Source organism: Lytechinus pictus, unplaced genomic scaffold (assembly GCF_037042905.1).
Source record: "Lytechinus pictus isolate F3 Inbred unplaced genomic scaffold, Lp3.0 scaffold_20, whole genome shotgun sequence".
Lineage (NCBI taxonomy): Eukaryota > Metazoa > Echinodermata > Echinoidea > Temnopleuroida > Toxopneustidae > Lytechinus > Lytechinus pictus.
The window spans coordinates 12,043,170-12,064,797 of NW_026974141.1; the positions used below are offsets into that span (position 1 = coordinate 12,043,170).

At 37.7% G+C, this 21,628-nt stretch overlaps 1 protein-coding gene across 2 annotated transcripts; it reads left to right on the plus strand.

Moving 5' to 3' along the window:
* Positions 1 to 324: 324 nt before the first annotated feature.
* Positions 325 to 20,055, plus strand: LOC129283423 (aqualysin-1-like). 2 transcript variants are annotated; one of them, XM_064115029.1, is made up of 10 exons: positions 325 to 435; positions 2,372 to 2,484; positions 3,011 to 3,133; positions 6,515 to 6,638; positions 7,835 to 7,944; positions 9,223 to 9,361; positions 11,813 to 11,997; positions 16,545 to 16,716; positions 17,908 to 18,026; positions 19,285 to 20,055. In XM_064115029.1, the coding sequence occupies exons 2-9, from the start codon at positions 2,377 to 2,379 to the stop codon at positions 18,018 to 18,020; spliced, it is 1,074 nt and encodes a 357-aa protein (XP_063971099.1). In that variant the 5' UTR covers positions 325 to 435; positions 2,372 to 2,376; the 3' UTR covers positions 18,021 to 18,026; positions 19,285 to 20,055. The 2 variants fall into 2 exon arrangements, with proteins under 2 accessions (XP_063971099.1, XP_054775233.2); XM_054919258.2 differs by lacking the exon at positions 325 to 435 and having other exon boundaries at positions 2,298 to 2,484.
* Positions 20,056 to 21,628: the final 1,573 nt, after the last annotated feature.

Here is a 21,628-nt window from a genome sequence, read left to right on the forward strand (position 1 = left end):
GGGAAGTTATGAAATATAAAGTCATATTTAATAAAGATTAAAAGATCTTGCTTGTGGTGCAGTTTAGGAGCTTATCAGGTTGAGATAATGTTTACAGAAAATAAAAGATCTTGCCTGTGGTGCAGTTTAGATTTTAATAAAACTAAAAAGAATGACAATAGAAATAAAAGATCTTGCTTACGTGCGTAGTTGTTTCATCACGAGGTTTCTTCGTCCTTTGCCCTCGTTGACGCATCACGCACTTCTTGAGAAAGTTACATCTGTTGCTTCAGGAAGACTTAAATACAGCTCATCCAGCCTAGCTCATCATCAGATCTGATCAGTGCTCAACAAGATCATCACTCTGAAGACCTTCTAGCTCTCTTCTAGATCCTCATTCCGAAGACCTCCAGAAGCTCTCTTCCAAATCAACACTGCTTTGACGTCCAGAACCTGGTGAGTTGACGGCTTCTGATCATACAGAAGGACAGTAGTTTTATTTAGGTATATTTTTTTAGTCAGAAAGGTTTCTTGTCATTAGTCTAGAGACGTCAATAGGCAGTCCCAATTGCATCTTTTTCTGTTTGATGGTCAGCGTAAAACTGAAAGTGGTACTGATATTGAAGAAGCTCTCTTCCAAATCAACACTGCTTTGACGTCCAGAACCTGGTGAGTTGACGGCTTCTGATCATACAGAAGGACAGTAGTTTTATTTAGGTATATTTTTTTAGTCAGAAAGGTTTCTTGTCATTAGTCTAGAGACGTCAATAGGCAGTCCCAATTGCATCTCTTTCTGTTTGATGGTCAGCGTAAAACTGAAAGTGGTACTGATATTGAAGAAGCTCTCTTCCAAATCAACACTGCTTTGACGTCCAGAACCTGGTGAGTTGACGGCTTCTGATCATACAGAAGGACAGTAGTTTTATTTAGGTATATTTTTTTAGTCAGAAAGGTTTCTTGTCATTAGTCTAGAGACGTCAATAGGCAGTCCCAATTGCATCTCTTTCTGTTTGATGGTCAGCGTAAAACTGAAAGTGGTACTGATATTGAAGAAGCTCTCTTCCAAATCAACACTGCTTTGACGTCCAGAACCTGGTGAGTTGACGGCTTCTGATCATTCAGAAGGACAGTAGCTTTATTTAGGTATATTTTTTTTAAGTCAGAAAGGTTTCTTGTCATTAGTCTAGAGACGTCAATAGGCAGTCCCAATTGCATCTTTTTCTGTTTGATGGTCAGCGTAAAACTGAAAGTGATGACTTGGGAAAGGACAAGACCTTCGGGAACACTGTTAACATGGTTAAGGTATTTCAACCAAGAATTGAGCGCTTTGATTGCAATGTACTTAATGGGACGGGGTAGATGTCCAGACACAAATGAAACTGTTTTTGTCCGTTTAAATCAAAAAAATTTAAATATATTTATCCATGTTGCATCGATATAATTGTCTGTCCAACGGTAACTTTGGGGGTAGAGTATGTAATTTACTAATGCCCGACTACGGTTTATATATATATATATATATATATATATATATATATATATATATATACATACATATATATATTTATATATACTTCTCGTTTTATAAGAAGGTTCCATTAGATAAGGTCACCAACTCCTTGCTTCGTTAAACCTGCGAGAATGCGTAGAAAGAATAAACATAAATTGCAACTTTCAACGAAATACAATTTCTTGCACACTTTGTCCAACGTGTGAAGATGTTTTTAATCGATTTCACACCTAATCGAAACTACATGTACTTCGAAATAAATCATATTTACCATTATGTAATAAAACGCCTTTGCTTGGTTGAAACTCGTTTGACACTTACCCAGTAAAAGTATAAGAAATGTATAATGTAGAAAAAGATGCGCCATGGAGTTTTTTTTGCAAGTGCAGCCGGGATAGACTTAAGAACACTGAAAATGTATTAAAAATGACCGTCCAATTACAAATAAGCTGAGAGGTCTTTGTTGAAAATTGGGGAACCTGAACAGCTGTTTCGTTCTAAAACTTTCGGAGCTGACGAAAATTGGCAAATATGTCTTTTGAACAGGACGTAACTGCTGTTTTGATTCACCAATTTTCGACAAAGACTTCGTGGTTGTGCCTTGTCATGAGGGGCATCTGACAATACATTTTTCTACGTTCTTAAATCTGTCGTGCTTCTTTACCAGTACAATAGGTATAATTAGGCTCTCTGCCTACTCTATGCCAATCACGGGCTAAGCTAGAGTTATTTTCATTGTTAGCACGCTTGGGCTGGTCACATGATGGAGTCTAACCAATCACTTGATAGGCATCTGTATTACCATTTTGCGTCATATCATATCACATTTGTCTCTATTCTTGGTTCACTAAAGAGAAACGTTCAAATTTGTGTTGGTTTCAGACACGATGCATGTCTTCCTAGCCCTCATGTTTGTGGCTGCTGCCACGGCCGAGTTGGCCCCTCTGCTCGAGAACTCTGAGCCCATCCCAGGAAAGTACATCATCAAGCTCCGTGTAAGTATAACGTTTTCCGTAGCCAGTTATAAGTAGTAATAATCAGAGGCCCATTGAGCGTTGTAATCGAAAACATTTTGGGTTTGGGTTTGAATTCTTTTGATGCTTTTAAACGCAACTGTCTCCTACAACTGTTTCTGCTCCTTACAAAAAGTAGTTCTCCTTTCACTTTGACAAGATCACAACAGGAACCTGGGAACGATTTTCGGAGAGAGTTCTGGTTTGTTAGATAATTTGACAACCAAAATAGAAAAGTTTTCACTTCTAGATGAAGTCAAAATAATTTTGGCCAAATTAACTTGACTAGCAAATAGTGATTTTTGATTTAATAAAATTATGGTTTTCGCTCCCAAATGTATTACTTTGCGTGAAAATTCTACATTATAGCATATCAACCTAATTTCCAGAGGTGCAGGGATCAGGGGGGTGCAAAGAAAATTGCGGGGTGCACCCCTGTTTCCCATAGCCGTGGACTACAGTTTACACAAGAATCCATCCCAACTTTTAACAAACTGCTTTATTACAGGACGATTTCAACATCGATGAAATTGCTTCTACCGTTCGTCTCTCTGGTGGAAAAGTAGGTAATCTTTTCAGACACGTCCTACACGGCTTCGCTGCCGAGCTCTCCGATGAGGTCCTCGACATTGTGAGTTATTTGTCTATTACAATGTCCATCTTTTTTCATTTCATTTATTTTTCAATTCAATCCGATCCATTCAGAGGGGGGTTGTTTCGCAACTATTCAAGTGTGATTTTGAGTCACACTTAAATTCTCTGTTGCGTGCGGTACAAAAGACATCACCCAGTCAGTCCGCAAGCCCTGAAAAAGTTGCTTCTTTTATCAAAGTGATATTCATGACTAGAGGGTTTTTGCATAGTTAATGAGCTTGGTGTGAACCAAAACACCTCTTTTTATTCGGCCATTGCTGCTCTAAATATTGACCAAATTTCATGTTTTTGGTATCTTTGTAAAGAAGAAGAATCATTTTTTCAGGTCATGTGTTTGGAGTTTTAAAAGAATGTTGTAATATAGGAAAAACTTTTGATCTAAAACATGAAACAAAATATTTTTTTCAAGCAACAAAAGTTGTTGTTTTCACACTTAATTTCTGTTTGGGCACAAATGATTTTTAGATTATGATAAAGCTGAAGATCTAAGCTTTAATATGATATAATTTTAATAAGAAGATGTATTTTAGATGGGTCAGCAGCCAGCTTTTCATAGGCCAAGTACATTTTGCAGCTCAAAAACAAGAATACTGCGCTCTGATTGGTCATAGAGCCACACACCCACGCAAATTCCAATGTTCCCCACACTGGGCCTCTGCAAGGTCACACTCACCATGTGGTAATCTCTTCAAATTACCCGCGCCTGTTTGTTTTGAAAACAGTATTCAGCCAATCAGAACTCTGGATTTTATGTTACTCAGAAATTTCAGAAATCTCGTCTTGCATCTTGATGGATAAAGCTGGCTGCTGACCCATCTAAAAGATGCCACATATCAAGAGTGACATTGTAAGAAAGTATAGAGTTTGAGCTTTCTGATGATATAAATAATGTTGGTGCCTAAAACACAAAATGTTGCACAATTTGCAAGTGAAAACAGAGGAAGAAAATTATGTTTGATGCATCTTTTCAGGTACAAAATTCACTTATTTATCAAAATATTTCATTCAAAAGAAATGACCAATATAAAAGAGTAACATTAACTCTTGCCCATGGTACAAAAATAATCAATATTACTCAAGGAGAAAGTGGTTAAATTCTTTGAGAAAGAAAGTCTCACAATTCACGAGATTTTGCAGGGACATGAATTCAGCCACGAGAGGACTTGGATAAATCTTGCTCATTTGCTCATTAACACAGGGGCTTGCGGACTGACTGCACCGCATTGGTCAAATCATAGTAAGATGACCCATGCTACCGCGGTATTACTGAATAAGATTGCATACTATATGTACGTCGGCATCTACGTGTGATTGTAAATCAAACTTTACTATATGTGAAACACCCGCAGGTGTAGTTCATTTTTTGTTGGTCTCCCTTTACCATTATGTACCAAATTGGCAAGGTACTGAAGTTTGCTTACGTGTCAATACGCAATTATGAATTGGTCCTAATGCTGCCTTAAGATGAGAGAGTATACCATGTCCTATTTTTACGACTTCAATTAAAAAATGATCATCCCTCACCAAAATAACTGCAAAAAATCCCCCTCAAGTAATCGAGCAAGCAGGTGAACGCCTCCCGCTTAAGGACGTTCCACAGTTATGTTTGTGCGCATTATGATCTGCGCATAGTTTACACTCTGCGCGCTGACGTCACAATGGATGAACAGGTGATTAATTAGCTGCGGGTATGAGCTGATTTTTCTCATCTTCTGCACTTAACTGCAGATCCGATGCGTTATTTCATGAAGCTAAATAAGGGAATTATTTCATGGACCATTAAAAAAAAATTCTCTACAATTTCAAAATACTTTACTCTGCAGTGCTACCAAGAATCACGAATATTACCCCGAGTTTAAATAAAATGGTAGAGTGGTTTTGATTTTTTCTTCACATAGATACAAAGCATTCGGCGCATTTTTGGTGTTTTAAAAAGCACATTTGCTCTATTAAAAATGCTGATAGTTTAAAAACAAGCACATGAACCCCCATGTTTTAATGTTTGTACCTCTTAGGTATACCTTCCTCTACAACTCTGCAAATTTTGGTGAAAATGACATGGATTTTGAATAAAGTGCAGCATTTATTGTACGTTTGTAGTTTGTTACTGAAAGTTTACATTTTTTAGATTGGGATTTTGTTATCTTTTACGCCATTTTTAAGAACTGACAGTGCTGTTAAACTTACAATTGCAAACAAATAGTACTATAAATAGATTCTAACGATACAATTATTAACTCTCTTGCAAAATTTGATGACTTTTTCATGTATTTTGACTGAGTAATAGAGGTTTAAACTCATTGTAGGAATCTTGGGCGGTCTAAAAATGCTAGATTCTTTTAAATGCGCAATTCTTAAGAACATCAATTTGGGTGAACTTTGAAGCTCTATAGCAAAAAAATCAAGCACATGGACCTATGTTAATTTTTGCATATTTCGAATATTAAGGTTCTAAAGTATCTATGTGCAAAGTTTGGTGAAAATGACATGGATTTCACTTTAACTGTGGAACGTCCTTAAAGCTCATACCGCATCTCGACTTTCACATAGAGCAGACGAGGGGGCATTGCTCGTTGAAACATACTGATTGTTCACAAATTCAGGGCAAAGGGAGCAGACTAAAGCCTCCTATCCACCCCCTCCCCCGACTTACACTATCCAGGGGTTGGTGCTGGGGTATTTCGGAGGGGGTGCTGCAAAAACGACCTATATGTGACGTTATTCTTCTCAATTCATTACATGGTAATATAGTGTTAGTCCACCCAGAAATCTCTTTTATTTTCTTCTTCCCTCTTTTGTTTTCCTGTTCTTATTTCTCTCTTCTGTTCTTCTTATAATCGAGGCGAAAGCTACGGCTTTTGCTTTTGTCGTTTATACCTTTCCATCAGAGTAATAAAGTCAACTTAGGCAAAAGCTGTGTAGCCTCCCTGTAGATTATAGTCTAAGCAATGGGAAGACTTCTAATGAAGATTGGGAAGAAGAATATTCCTGTATTTTCCGATTTCGCCCTACCAAACACCTATTGTAATACTATGAAAGGTAATTCGGACGGACACTATAGGAAGGACGGAAATTAAAGGAAAATAGAGGAGTGAAAGAATCTCAGACGGTGCTAATACTAGGAAATGGGGGTTGTTGAACTGCATCGCGAAAACCACTATGACATCACCATGTAAAGAGGGGTGAGTATGGTATCTTAAACAAGTTAGGTACATGCATATCGGATCACTTCACTCTTGATTGCCCGAGACTGGTTATCTTTATCTTCAATATAAACTTTGAAGTTTTTGTCAATGAAATAGATACGATATCATGCAATATTTATCTCCGTTTTCCACCTCGAATATCTTTGACACAGGTTCGTAGGCTTCGCGCCGTTGAGTACGTTGAACAGGACGGCGTCTACCGTACTCAGGTTACGTGGGGTCTTGACCGTATCGACCAAAGGAGTCTCGCTCTTGACAATGACTATAGTCCAAGGGGTAATATATTTCTTTCGTTCGTTCTTTGAATTTGTTTTTGAATTCGTATATTTCTTTTTCAGCATTCTGAAATTGTTTTTTTTTTTGCTACGAGTGTCTGAAATTACATCCAAACTTTGAACACAATTATCTCAAAATCGTCTCAAACCTTATCTGCCACCAAAATAGAAAAGGGCTAGTAGACGATGATTTTTCCGTTCGTAGACAAGAGGACTTACCGTAACCACAGACTCACGTCTCGTGGTCTAGTGGTAAAAGGCATTGGCGATCATCAACCCAAAAGGCTCGTGTTCGATTCCCAGCGGAAATATTTCTCAACCTTGACAAAATTTCAAAATGGGTCGATTTAGCCCTGAGGGAACGTTGGCACAAACTCTAGTTTTTTTATTATTATCATTATTCTCTTTCTAATCGTTTGGCAAATGTTTCTTTTTTTATTTTGAAATGTGAGTATAGAAGAATGGTGGGCTTAGCCCTGATGAAGGTTCCCAAGACCTCTCTACCCATTTGGACATTTCTCTTTCTCTCTCTCTCTCTCTCTCTCTCTCTCTCTCTCTCGGGGGGTGTTTCTGTCGGGATGCAAACACTGCCTGCAACTTGACCACTAGACCACAGAGACAGGTTCGTGGCTCTTTTGAAACTGGTGTCTGATACACCGCAGACCGACAAAGACATGACATAAGCCAACGTGACCCAGCTGGACCTAGGCGTATAGAAACAGAAGCTGGGGAGCCTGATGCGATTCCGGTCAGACACTTTTCGGCTTCACCAGAAGGAAAAAAAGGAAGATAGCTCTTGGGAACCTTGATTAAAGCTACACCCATCAGGACTGTTCTCAATTCACATTTCTTATTGTACATAATAATGAAACTTATACAGATAATACAAATGTGTCTCCAGTAAGGAAGATAAAAGATTTGATATAGAAGAGACCATTTAGATGATCACGAAAACTGGAAAAGGTCAAGAACCATGAAGGAAGACAACAACCAAAAGAGTAAACAAGCGGTACCATCTTTACATCGTCTTGCCCCCCCCCCCCACATACACACACCTTTCAGATTACCGTTACACCAATTTTGGTGATAATCTCGACATGATCGATGGCCGTGATTACATTATGGTGATGGCGATAATGATGATGACGACGACGATGATGATGAATGTATTGAATATGATTTCTCTCTCAATCACAGGCACTGGAAACGGATATACTGTGTGGGTAATCGATACCGGCGTAAAGGATACCCACAATGACTTTGGTGGTCGTGCTACCCAAGTTGTAAACTACGCATCTGGTTCAAATGTAAGTACTACAGTCATCCAACATGTCCAATAATAGGGAGTCTTTGCTTAGCGACATACGGAAATTCAAGAAGAGATGAAACTGCCCGTCAAATGACAATGAACACCTGAGAGGCCTTTGTCGAAAATTGGTGATCCGGAACGGCAGATTCGTCCTTCATTACAGAGCTGGAAAATTGCATATATGTCAATTGCTGAATAGCAAGAACTAAACAGCTGTTTTGATTAACAATTTTTGGCAAAAGCCTCTTTGTTTGTTATAGGTCAATGGTTGTCATGAAGGGGATTTGATAATACATTTTCTCTGTTCTAAAATCCTCCGTACGTCGACGAGCGAATACTCCCTAATGTCTTTTGAGAAATACTATCGTAGAACTGTTGGCCTATACTTAATATTCAAGCGGATTTCAAATTGTTCTTCTTTATCTCCTTGTTGTTAACACCAAAGCATTTTATTGCCAAGCGAGGATCTTTTCCATGTACACCATGGAATAGAATATATTTATCATTCCATGGACCTATTACAAATAGGTCCATGACCATTCTAAGGATCTGGTCAATGAAATGAGGACGAATCGACGCAAAAAATGTACTGGCCTTTCTCGATATATATATATATATATATACGATGAAATAACGAAGTATGTCCCCCGTCACGGAAAGAAAATAATAATCAAACTAAATGAAGAATAGTCAAAGAATGCTCAAATATTCCAGATATATATATATATGTACTTTTTGTCAATAACCCGAATTGTATATATATATATATATATAAATATATATATATATATATATATTTATATATTTATATATTATATATTTATATATATAAATATATATATATGTACTTTTTGTCAATAACCCGAATTTTACACAAAATTAATGGCAGTAGAAAAAAATTGTGTTCCAAGTTTCGAACGCTAATAACCGTTTACAAATGACGACAAGAACAGAGGGAATATAGCAAATGTGGTCACGCGAATCAACCATAAAATAATAATTCTAAATTTGCTTTGCTTTAAATAAGGGTGTATGCAAACTTCACATACAAAATTTAGTTTCCTCAAGAAACTAAAACAATGTTATTTGAATAAGTAAAGTACATTCCCAGCGGAAAATCCTCAAGTTAATGCATGTCGAAATGGATAGAAAATAAATGGACCGATGATGTCATGTCCCCACGTTCCTTTTTTCTTAGTTTACTGCAAGAAATCAAATTTATTTCATATTTCTGACGAGTGTGTAAAAAGTGCTTTTTATTTTCTTGATTTTACAGACGGATTGTAACGGGCATGGAACCCACTGCGCTGGGACAGTTGGCTCCACTACCTATGGTGTCGCGAAGGATGTAAACATCAAGGGAGTCAAAGTCTTAGGCTGTCTAGGATCGGGTACCAATAGCGGTGTTATCTCAGGTAAGCTATCAGGAATTACATCCAAAGTGTTGACGACAAAAGATTATTGATGTGATAGTTATACACCAATACAATACCTTAATAATTTGTTTAATCCAATACAGCACAATCCAAGACATATACAAATGATGCATGCACATGAGTTCATTAGGCGATCTATCCTCACGCGAGTTGAGGCTTTGTTCAATTCATTGCACGGAGCCGTTAGGCTGAGTGCAATGGGGTGAACACAGCCTCAACGAGTGTGGATAGGTCACATAATGGACGAATGAAGACTGCATCATTTGGTTTATACAATGACTTTTCCAGATTTTGTTATTTGACAATAGAGAAGAAAAAGTCAACAAAAGCAGATGGAATTAAGACATATTTTGCCTTTGTCTGAAAATTCCCTCGGGAAAATTCAGTTTCTCTGAAAACATTTTTATTTTCTCGGTGTATGAAAGCAGCTAATTGTTTTAATTCTTTTTTGACGCACTTTGATTCATGAACCTGAATGTGCACAGTCAGCCTTGTTGATGCGCTTACTTCGATGCGCGCAAACAAACACACATACAAAATGTACGTACACACACATGGTTAGTGGTACACACTGAAGAAGAAAGCTCTATAGTGCAATGGAAAAATAGAAAATGCACGATCGCCGTGCAATGGAAAATAAAATTTGCATGCATCACAAAATTGATCAAATGTTGAATGGCTTTCAACCAATCAAAATACAAGAATCTTTGTATGAGTTGTATAACACAAAATAGATCAAATATTGAAAGGCTTTCAACCAATCGAATAGCAAGAATCTTTGTACGAGTTGTATAATAATGGATTAATACAAAACCAGCCCTTTCCTACCCCATCGCCTTAATTCGTACACTCTTAAAATAGTTAAGCAAAAAATGCCAATTTTTTAACCAACCCTGGGCAATACACTGTTTACACAACTATCTGCCCAAATTGCGTAATAAAAACTGATAATTGGGTAATAAAGTTGCTCAATTCGATAATAATTGCCCAGAATATATATATATGTATATAATGAGATGAGGCCAACTCTAAAGATGACGCAGGCCACCATTCTTAGCTTTAGCTTTCGTCTTTATTAAGACTTCGTTAGAAGCGTCTGAAAAATATAAGGAGATAAAACATCCAAGTTCGTCTTACACATCAATGAATTATCATTAAGTTGAATATATTCCATATCTCATTAGACAAATGAATGAATTAATTAATCAATAACAAATAACTAATTCGACTAAATAATAATTATATAAATGAATAAGACATACCCGTAATTACAAACTATTGTGGTAGTAAAGTAGGATGCCTACCGTATTCTATCTCGTTCTTAAAGGCCAAGTCCAACCCAGAAAATTGTTGATTTGAATCGATAAAGAAAAATAAAACAAACATAACGCAACAAATTTCATCAAAATCGGATGTAAAATAAGAAAGTTATGACGTTTTTAAGTTTTGCTTATTTTTCACAAAACAGTTAAACGCACAACTCAGCGATATGCAAATGAGAGAGTCGATGATGTCCATCACTCACTATTTCTTTTGGTTTTTTTTGTTTGAATTATACAATATTTCAATTTTTACAGATTTGACAATCAGGACCAACTTGACTTAACCATAAACTGTTAAAATAATGGTAATTCCACATGTTCAGGGAGTAATAAAATTTTGTTTCACATGACAATGGGGAGAAAATTTGAATTTTTCATATTTCATATGATAAAATACAAAAGAAATAGTGAGTGGGTGACGTCATCAGTCTGCCAATTTGCATACCGTCCAGGATGTGTATAAAACTGTTTTTGTGAAATTAAGAAAAACTTTAAAATGTCACAACTTTCTTATTTTACATCCGATTTTGATGAAATTTTCAGTGTTTTGCTTGTTGGATTTTTCTCCTTTTATTCAAATTAACTTTTTGGTGGGGTGGACTTGTCCTTTAATGAAAGTTTCACAAATTGCAAAATGAAAACATAGGTTGCTATATATATATATATATATGTGTGTGTGTGTGTGTGTGTGTGTGTGTGTGTGTGTGTGTGAGGGTGTGTGTGTGTGTGAGGGTGTGTGAGGGTGTGTATGTGTGTGTGTGTGTGTATATATATATATATATTACCAACATACATTACCCATCAGAGTAGAGTAGACAGTATGTTTTCCAACATTTTAAGTGTATATAACTACATCAGTGAGCTCCAGATCTAGATTTGATAAATGAATTCGTACCTTTTCATCAATAAAAAAGTCATCTACATGTACTACAATCTCTTGACAAAGTAAGGCTTTGGTAATGCTGTTTGAGAGTGTGTTCAAATTAGTTTGTTTATCAGAGCAAACGAATGTAATATTGAGATCAGTCTTTTTCCCCCCTTCCAAATAACTTCTAAGTTTTCCCCACGACACAAATTTAAGCGTTAGAAACGTTTTTTTGTCACCCAGGGGTGGATTATGTAAAGTACTATAGCGGAAACTCTGACGTTGCCTCAATGTCGCTGGGAGGAGGGATCTCAACAGCTTTAGACACTGCTGTCGAGCAACTTGTTTCTTCAGGAGTTCCAACCGCCGTGGCTGCTGGTAATGATGATGCCAATGCCTGCTTCTCCTCTCCTGCACGTGCTTCGACGGTAAGTTCAACCATTATCCAAGACCCAAGAGTGAACAAGGGATACATCAAGCGTATAACCCTTGCATTGTTCGTACTTTTGTTTTCCTACGACCATGACGAGTATACCCCCTGTAGAAATCAGAAACCTCGATTTATTTTCTTTGCTGGAATAATTATGGTCGGAAACAAATTCTGGAAAGGGGCCTAATTTATGTACCTATACACTCCTCATTCTATTTAAAAGGCAATCCAACCATGGTCATCGGATTTTTGAGAGGGGTAAAAAATAATCAAAATCATGAAATTTGGAAGAAATCAGAGAGGCAATAACGAAGTTAGGCTGTTTTAAAATTTGGATCCATAAGACTATTATGTCCATTTGGAGTTGGCAACTGTGTAAGGAAATTATGACATGTGGTAGGAATCATGTACTTAATTATCAGGGAATTGTGATTTAATCCCGAGTACTTAATCTCTTGGGGCTGTAATCGAATTACAACCAGGGTAGCATATTACATAATGTCCTTATAAAAAAATATAATCTGAAGTAAATCAATTCTTAATTCCATTTTAGTCATTTTATGTATTGGAGATAAAGGAAGCGTGGTCCTTGCCTTATGACATTATGATATCATAATTTTAAAAGTCTCAAGCCAATTTGAAGTCCCCATGCGTAGGCCTATAGCGATTCCCAATTTTTACAACTTTTAACAACTCAAAACTCTCTTATTGTTTGTCCGATATTGTTCAGTCTTTCATCTTTCTCTTCCCTTGAAAATATTCTTTTATTTGGATTGAATTCCCGTGTTAACATGTACACACTTAAAATAGTTGGGCAAAAATGCCAAACTATTAACCAACCCTGGGCAACTAACTGTCCACACAACCATTGGTTAAAATCTGTCCAAATTGGGTAATAAAAACTAATAATTGGGTAATGAATTTGCTCCATTGGATAATAATTGCCCAGAGTATATTACCAACATATTACCAACATACATTACCCAACACAGTGGACAGTATGTTGCACAACATTTTAAGTGTGTATATGCAGTTACCATGTCCATTGGCGGCGGAGCAGAGGATTATCTTTTGTGTTTGGGGAGACGCGCTATTGTTGCGTCCCCCCCCCCCCCCCCATTAAGTACCATCGGTTATTCCAAAATTAAAGAAGGCTATTGAAACATAAATGCGTCTTTGACGAATCATGATTGGTATTTGCAACAAAACGTAATGTAGTTTATTATTCGCTTCGATTTTCTCGACTACAATGTCTACATATTGGTGAGGTCTGATTTGATGGTCATTATACGCAAATCATTAATTGAATCGTATACTGGTTGGTTTTCTCTTCATATTTCTGTGGGGTTAGGTACATATTCACGACTACATCGGAAAATAGGTGAACATGCATCTCGTCATGACTGTTTCTGCGCCAATATATTATAGGAGTAAGAGTCTTGTGGTAACCATTCCCGAGGATCTCCCATTGACTGACGGAGAACGGGCACTTCTGTCAAGGGGTCTCACGTTTGTTCCAAGACAAAAGTCAGTTGATGAATTTGAGCTACGACGAGACTTTGAAAGCTTCGCACGTCGGATGAGACTGAAGGCTCATTTTGCTAAAGATAAAGAGGAAGAATCACAACCAGTCAGCAACGTAATGACTCCTCCTACATTTGAATCACTACAACCTAAGCGTTCATCTTGGACTCCTCTGGAGGGACAAAATGCTAATCTGGATCTTTTCATCGATAAGTGTAGAAGTGACCTCGGTGCTCTCAACATGAACTCTCGGCACACTTGTTCCAACATGACCGAGTCTGAACAGGATGCTCTTAAATCACTACGTAACAACAACTCATACGTCATAAAACCAGCGGACAAGGGTGGGGCAGTTGTTGTCTGGCGGCGTGACTTGTACATCAGTGAAGCTCAGCGACAGCTCAACAATACTGAGTTTTACCAGAGAGTCGAAAAAGATCTCACAGAAGAGCATCAGAAGAAAGTAAAAGACACCATTGATGACCTTGTTGAGAATGAAGCCCTTCCTCCTTCTGCACGCAACCTTTGCCAAAGGAATCCTCACAGCCCTGTATTCTACCTCCTGCCCAAAATTCACAAGGAGGGTAACCCTGGCAGACCGATAGTTTCAACGATAGGTTGCCCTACTGAGCTAATAAGTAAATACCTGGATGGCATTTTCACACCTATCGTATCTATGCTCAAGACGTACGTCAAGGACTCTTCAGATGCCCTTCGTATTTTGGAATCTGTCACACTCCCAGCCGACGGAGACCGGTATCTCTTTACGATGGATGTTGCTTCGTTATACACCAATATCCCCATGGAAGAGGGTCTGCGTGCCATACAGCATTTCCTAAGGAAGTTTCCATCAGATGATCGTCCCGATGACCCAACCATCCTTCGACTTACTGAACTCGTACTTAAGTTATCATCCTTCCAGTTCGAAGATGAATTCTATGTACAAAAGAAAGGTGTGGCTATGGGCACAAAAATGGGTCCTTCTTATGCATGTCTCTTTGTGGGCTTCGTAGAAGAGGAACTTCTCAACAACTACCAAGGTCCTAAGCCACTCCTGCTGAAGAGATACATTGATGACTTCGTTGGTGTTGCAACATGCTCTATGGAAGATTTGACTTCCTTCATTGAGTATTTCAATAACTACCATCCATCCCTTCGATTCACGCATAATATATCAGATCAGACTGTCCCTTTCTTGGATATCAACCTTCGTATTGAGGGCACTGGCATTACCACCAGCGTACACTACAAGAAGACCGATGCGCACTGTTACCTGAACTATGAATCATCACATCCACCCAACTGCAAACGGTCGATACCTTATTCTCAACTGACAAGACTTCGCCGATTGTGCAGCAGCGATGATGATTACCTTGACAAAGCGAAGGAAATGATCTCTTTCTTTCGCAGAAGGGGTTACCCGGAAGATGTTATCGCAAGTGCTGTACGCAATGCCTCCAAGTTGACACGTCAGCAAGCTCTTCAGGAGAGAACTCGTCAAAAAACCAAGAGGGTACCTCTAGTGATGGCTTACCACCCCCAGACAGTCAAACTCGTCTCCAACGTCATGAGCAATACCTCTATCCTTGAAAGAGACCCTGAAGTGAAGAGGATATTCAACGAACCACCCATTGTTGCCTACAAAAAAGACAAGAGTTTGAGGGACTTACTCGTTCACTCAAGAATGAAACCACTTGCAGTCAATCAATCCCAGCGGCAAGGAACAACATCTTGCAGGAGACGTAGGTGCAACACGTGCCGTTTTGTTTCTGATTGCACTTTGCTGAAGGGGCCGAATGGCACGTGGGAAATAAGGGAAGATTTTACCTGTACCACCACCAACCTGATTTATGCCATCGTCTGCTCTCGCTGTGACTTGATCTATATCGGGGAAACCAAGCGTAGGATGGCCGACAGTGCTACTGAACACCTAAGGTCCGTTAGACTCAACACTCAAGGTCTTCCTGTGGCCCGTCACTTCAATTTGCCTGGACACACCATAGATGATATGAAGATCTTCGGAATTCTATCTTGCAAAGGAAGTGATGAGGACAGAAAGCTTTTGGAAGAGAAGATTATCCATCGCCTTGGATGTCTCCAACCCAATGGACTCAATGTTTCTTTCCACTCATTTCGTCTGACGTAGATATTTCCTTTCTTCTTCTTTTTCTTTCTTTTTATTTTTCTTTTACCCACTCTTCCTTTCTTTCCTTTTCTCTTTCCTTTTCTTTTTCCTTTTCTTTTTTCTTTCTTTCTCCCCTATCTCCCTCCTTCTCGCCCGCTCTTTCTTTCTTTCTTTCTTTCTCTCTCAATGTTTCTTTCCACTCATTTCGTTTGACGTGGATATTTGTTTTCTTCTTTTTTTTATTTTTCTTTTACCTTCTCTTCCTTGTCTTTCTTTCCTGTTCTCTTTCTTTTTCTTTTTTCTTCTCTCTTTTTTTCTTTCTTCCTTATCTCCCTCCTTCTCACCCACTCTCTCTTCTTCTTTCTCTCACGCGCTCTCTCTCATTTTCTCTCTATCTACTTCTCCTACTGTCTTCTTTCGTTTCCCCTTTATGACGTATCCTTTTCGTCATCCTTTGTGCGCTTTTGCTCACTGCTTGGATACCGCGCATTTTTATGATGCATTATTTTGACGCAATCTAATAAATTTGTCATAACTTGACAAAGCCCTATGGGCGAAAATTCGTTAAAATATTACTGTCCACGGAGTTTTTATACTTTTCTTTGTTTGAACCTATATATATATATATATATATATATATATAAAGCAAATTAACATTAGCACAACTTTTACTCTGAATTATCAGGATGTTAACAGGCAAGTGTTCGAAAAGAGGAAAGTTTCACTTTGTTGATAGCTCGCTCTTGTTTCGGGTTAAAAGAAGTTATAGCGTAGCACACTTTTCCATCGTGCACAATTAAATTTTTCTACATGTTATGATCCTTAGTATATATGTTAAGTATATTGCCATCTTCGTTTTAAATTCCAGTGAATTTTTTGGGAATTCAAAATTTCAGGCAATCACAGTTGGAGCTACAGATAGTAGCGACTCTCGTTCCTATTTCTCCAACTACGGCAGCTGCGTGGACATCTTTGCTCCAGGTTCTTCTATCACGTCTACCTGGCATACGTCTGATTCAGCAACCAATACCATCAGTGGAACTTCGATGGCCTGTCCTCATGTTGCTGGTAAGCCCCACGTTTTTCCATTCCAGTCAGACTGCAGGTCCCGATGCTGATGAGCAAATGGAGCAAGATTTATCCAAATCCTATTGTGAATAAATTCAACTCCCTGCAAATTCTTGTGAATTGTGAAGATTTCTTTCTTAAAACTTGTAACAACTTTACCTCCATGAAAATCGTTTATTCTTGTCCAAAAGAAAGAGTAAATGTTCCTTTTTTATGTTGGTTATTTTTTCGAATGAAATATTTTGATAAATAAGTGAATTTCAGGTCGGAAAAATAGCTTAAACAGAATTTTCTTCCCCTGTTTTCTCTTGCAAATCGTGCAAACCTTTTGTTTTGGGCACAAGTACTATTCATATCACCAGAAAGCTCATACTCTGTACTTTCTTCAATATCACTCTTGGTATTTGGCACTTTTTAGATGGGTCAGAAGCAAGCTTTTCCATCAAGATACAAAACGAGATTTCTTACATTTTTTAGTAGCATAAAATCCAGAGTTCTGACTGGCTGAATAATGTTTACAAAACAAAACTCATGGGTAATTTGAAAAGATTACGACATGATTAGTGTGACCTTGGAGAGCCACCGTTAGGATTTTGGTGGGTGTGTGGTCTCAATGACCAATCAGAGCGCAATATTAATGTCATTAAGCTGCTAAATGTATCAAATGTTTTTATTTTGTGATTGGTTGAGTTCCAGGTGATTAGGGTGTTTTGAACTAGTTTAGAATGTTGCATTATCGACATTCCATGACATACTATTTTGACAATGACATTGCTTTTGTGAAAGCATTTTCCAATATTCCAAATAGTATATACTATTTGGGAAATGACGTCACAGTCTGAAAGTAGTGATAAATACTAATAACTATAGTACGACTAGTGGTAGCAGCAGCAGCAGTAATATTAGAAGTATTAGAAGTAGTAGTAGTAGTAGAAGTACTACTACTACTACTATTACTACTACTACTACTACTATTACTACTACTACTAATACTTCTATACTTATGGCAGTATGAATAATAATAACACCAATTTACGGTAACAATGATAACAATGATAAGAACAATCGTTGGTAGGCACCTAAATTACAAATGCGTACTGTATTCTGTGTTCGACCAGTAATTAGAAAATATATTTATATCTGGATGACGCCTCCTTAATTCATTGACCTGTCTTCACTTAAAATTTACAGGTGCCATTGCCCTTTACAGCAAAAGCACTTCTGATATGCTTGCTGATGCTACTTCCAATACGATTACTGATGTAGGAACTAATAGCCCTAATAAACTTCTCTACGTCGGATAATGAGTGGTGAGTATAATTCATTATGTTCCTTTTCGAAACCTTTGGGAACATTCAAGCAAAAGATACCAAACTTAATCCCGAAATAGAACACAAGTTACTAGGCATAGGCCTCCTTCTTTTCAGGCTACACTTAGGCCCATATAGCCCCTGGCTGGAGAGTGACCACGTTAAACATATAACTTACCATATTCTTCAAGGGACGTTCGTGCCATGCACTGGGGTGGGGATTTTTTTTAAATAGCTGTCCAGCTGAAATAGACTTCATAAGTGCACTTCATTTGTTTCCACATGTACACACTAAGAAATCCCGGTACAAATGGGGTGTACGATACGTGCGTACACCCCTTAAGACAATCGAGGTGCAAGTTAGCTCTTATGCGAGAGTCCGTGTCTGTTGTACACCCGTGTACTCTTTTCGTGCACCCCACCAGTCTCGCTGATAGACGTATGGTATAGATAAAGTTGATTTGTGATCGAAGATTACCCGAAATAACAATGCACTTACGCCACACTTTGTTATTTTAGGTGGGGGTACATTATGCACCCTAAGGGGTAGACGTGTAGGGGTGCACACTGTACACCCCTATTTGGAGTGTGCACCGCTAGGGGAACTCGTATAGGGACAAGCCTGTGCACCCCTAGGGGCGTAAAATTGAACCCGCATTTCTTAGTGTGTATTGTATAGGCCTTCTTAATTAAAATCCTGGTTGGAGAGTGGTCAAGTAGAGATTAAAGGTAAATGAACGTAGTTGCAGTAAACACTGATTACACGAGAAAGTGTGTGAAACCAAGCTTAATTGTCACTATATCATCGAGGAACTAAATCTGGTACAGTTACATAAACTGAACTTTGTGAAATCTTGAAATCTACGCTGAAAAATGTTCACACTGAAGATCACCAACACAGATAAGCGCACGTGGGACAGTGCATTATTATTGCTTTGAATGTCGGCCCGACGCTTGACCCGAATCCCGTGCTTATTTGCTAATTTCTCAGCAATTACACAATTTCTTCCAGAAACCTTTGGTGCATATTTTTCATTTATACAAACAGACACTTTGGTGGTCATTTCATTGGATTCTGTACGAACTCATTTTAAAATCGTTACTACAACTGGAATTTATATTTAATGTCTCTGATGTTCATTCTCTTATGAAGCTCCAACCCATGATCCTCTAATTTGAATTCATGTTTAACCGATGCGTACACGTCGGCCTATATGATTTAAAGTTTAAAACTTTGTGTCCATATGTTTTTTTTCAGGTGGCGGCCCGCTCCAAGCAGCAACGAAGCAGAGTTATGAAACACAAAATTAAGAAAAAAAATAAACTGTTCAATTTTCTTTGAAAATGACCATCTGCGTGTTTGACTTATCCTGAAATTGATAAATGACACGGTAAAAATAACATGAAATTACTTTTATTATAAAACGCTACTTCCTGCACATGTTGCAATAGGTTGAATTCCATATCGATAATAATGTAAACGTGGGGTAACTGTAGTGTATAGGCTGTTTTAAGCCATGTAAGAATACGGGGGTCTTTCTTTTCCGGAACAAGCACTGATGACGTGCAGAAAAGGTCATATCCTTCAATTATTTTCTTTTTGAGAAATGACTAAACAACGCAACTAAAAAATATAATGGGATGTTAATGATTGATAATATTCCAAATCATCTATCAGTCATGGCGATAATTTGAATTCTAGATGTATTGTCACTGTATTTTGGTTGAGCAAGTATCGTGAGGGTGCTATCTTCATGAGAGAGTTGTAACAACATTATAGATAACAAGATCTATTTCTATTCATTGTCATCAAGAGAATAATTCTGGTCTCACCTGTACCTACAAAGAGATACTAGGTGATCAGAATGTCTTCCACGAGAATGTTCACGATGCAATACGCCTTTCACACTGAAGTTATCCTCATCACCAAGTTAGCCTTCCAAAGTTAAAAGCCGTTCCATTATCATTTATCGACCATAACCGAAATGTATTATCGAATCTTGAGCGAATAAAATCCAAATTGAACTGCATTACTCATTGTAGTATCTGGTTTATTTTTGTATGATAAACATTTTATGTCCTGGAATTATAGGTATTTCTTACACAACATATTACCGTCTCACTGTACCTATATGTAACACAAATTGAAGTTAATTCTCATTGGTGCATACGTTGCCATTAAAGTATCCAAATATGATTTCATAGTTATATATTATTAAAGCAATATTGAAAGAATGTATTTTTTTCAACTTTCTGAGCTCCACTATTATAAATAATAATAACTAAAATTCTAATCAGAGTTTTTGAACTGGTGATTTTTGCTGATGACCGAAAGATGATGTCACAGGAAATCTAAGCTGTCTCCTTAAGGGCTGGAGCTTTAAAAGTTGGAAATTAAAGGGAAAAATATATTTTAAAGTTTATTCAGAAATCAACGCAACATATCTGGAACTTTAAATAGCAACAAATCACTCTTAATCTTCAATATACGCACATATGAATCAACTTAAATGTGGATTGCATCTCATTACATGGCATTCGCACAGAAGGTGGAGACGAGTATTTATAATCATGATAATATCCAGCTTTAGATTTGCAACACAACCTCGGCTTTATGTTGTAGAACACCAATTACTTTGCAAAAACAAATATATTAAGAATATAATAGAAATCGATAAGAGAGAGAAAGAGTTAAATAGGGCGTTTCTGCAACTACTTCGCAGACGCTTTCTGGAACGTAGAGAGCTTTCATGACAAAGCAGTCTTGGTCAAAAATCTGTTAATCAAAACATCAGTGTAGTCTGGGACTCTGGACAAACGGTGAATTGCCAATTCGTCCACTCACCACAAGTCATGGTCTACCTTCATTTAGTCTACTGCCATAACGTCCATTAACATTTCGTCTAACAACCATTTGGTCCGATAACCATTGGTCCAATCATCACTTCGTCTAATAACCAGTTCGTCTATTACGATTTCGTCTAATAACCAGTTGGTCAAATCTCCATTTTCTTTTCCTTCATTTTGCACAATTAACACTTTAATTCACATCTTAATTAGACAAAATGGTATATGGACCAACTGGTTATTAGACGGAATGGCTTTAGACTTAATGACAGTAGACCATTTGGTGAGTGGACGAACTGATGGTAGATCAAATGATAGTAGATGAGTTGCAATTGGATGAATTGGAAATAAACCGGACAAACGACATATTATATGCAATGTTTCGCCAGCTACCAACCTTTAAAATGATAAAATGATCTCCCGGTTCATCAATTTTCGACAAAAACCTTTGAGCTGTTCATTGTAATTTGGTTGACATTTTCAATAGATTTACTATGTTCTAGAATCCGTCCCCGATGCAATTGCGAAAACTCGTTATTGAGGAGATTGAGTGCGACTCATAATGAAGGAGAGAGAGAAAGAGACGGGGAAGATGACAGAAGACAGTAAGAGAGCGCGATAAAGAAGGAGAGACGAGCGGAGGAAAAGGGGAACAGATGAATAAAGAGAATGACAGAGAAAGATAGTTTTACGTCCGTAGAAGATACATATGGAGGAAAGAAGAGAGATCGATAAAAGATGGGGTTCCATGACAT

Excerpts from the sequence above, each read along its gene's own strand:
- LOC129283423 (XM_064115029.1), top strand. The coding sequence starts at position 2,377 with ATGCATGTCTTCCTAGCCCTCATGTTTGTGGCTGCTGCCACGGCCGAG. Across the intron at positions 3,134-6,514 it reads CCGATGAGGTCCTCGACATT|GTTCGTAGGCTTCGCGCCGT; the intron begins GTGAGTTATTTG and ends TCTTTGACACAG. Across the intron at positions 6,639-7,834 it reads CAATGACTATAGTCCAAGGG|GCACTGGAAACGGATATACT; the intron begins GTAATATATTTC and ends TCTCAATCACAG.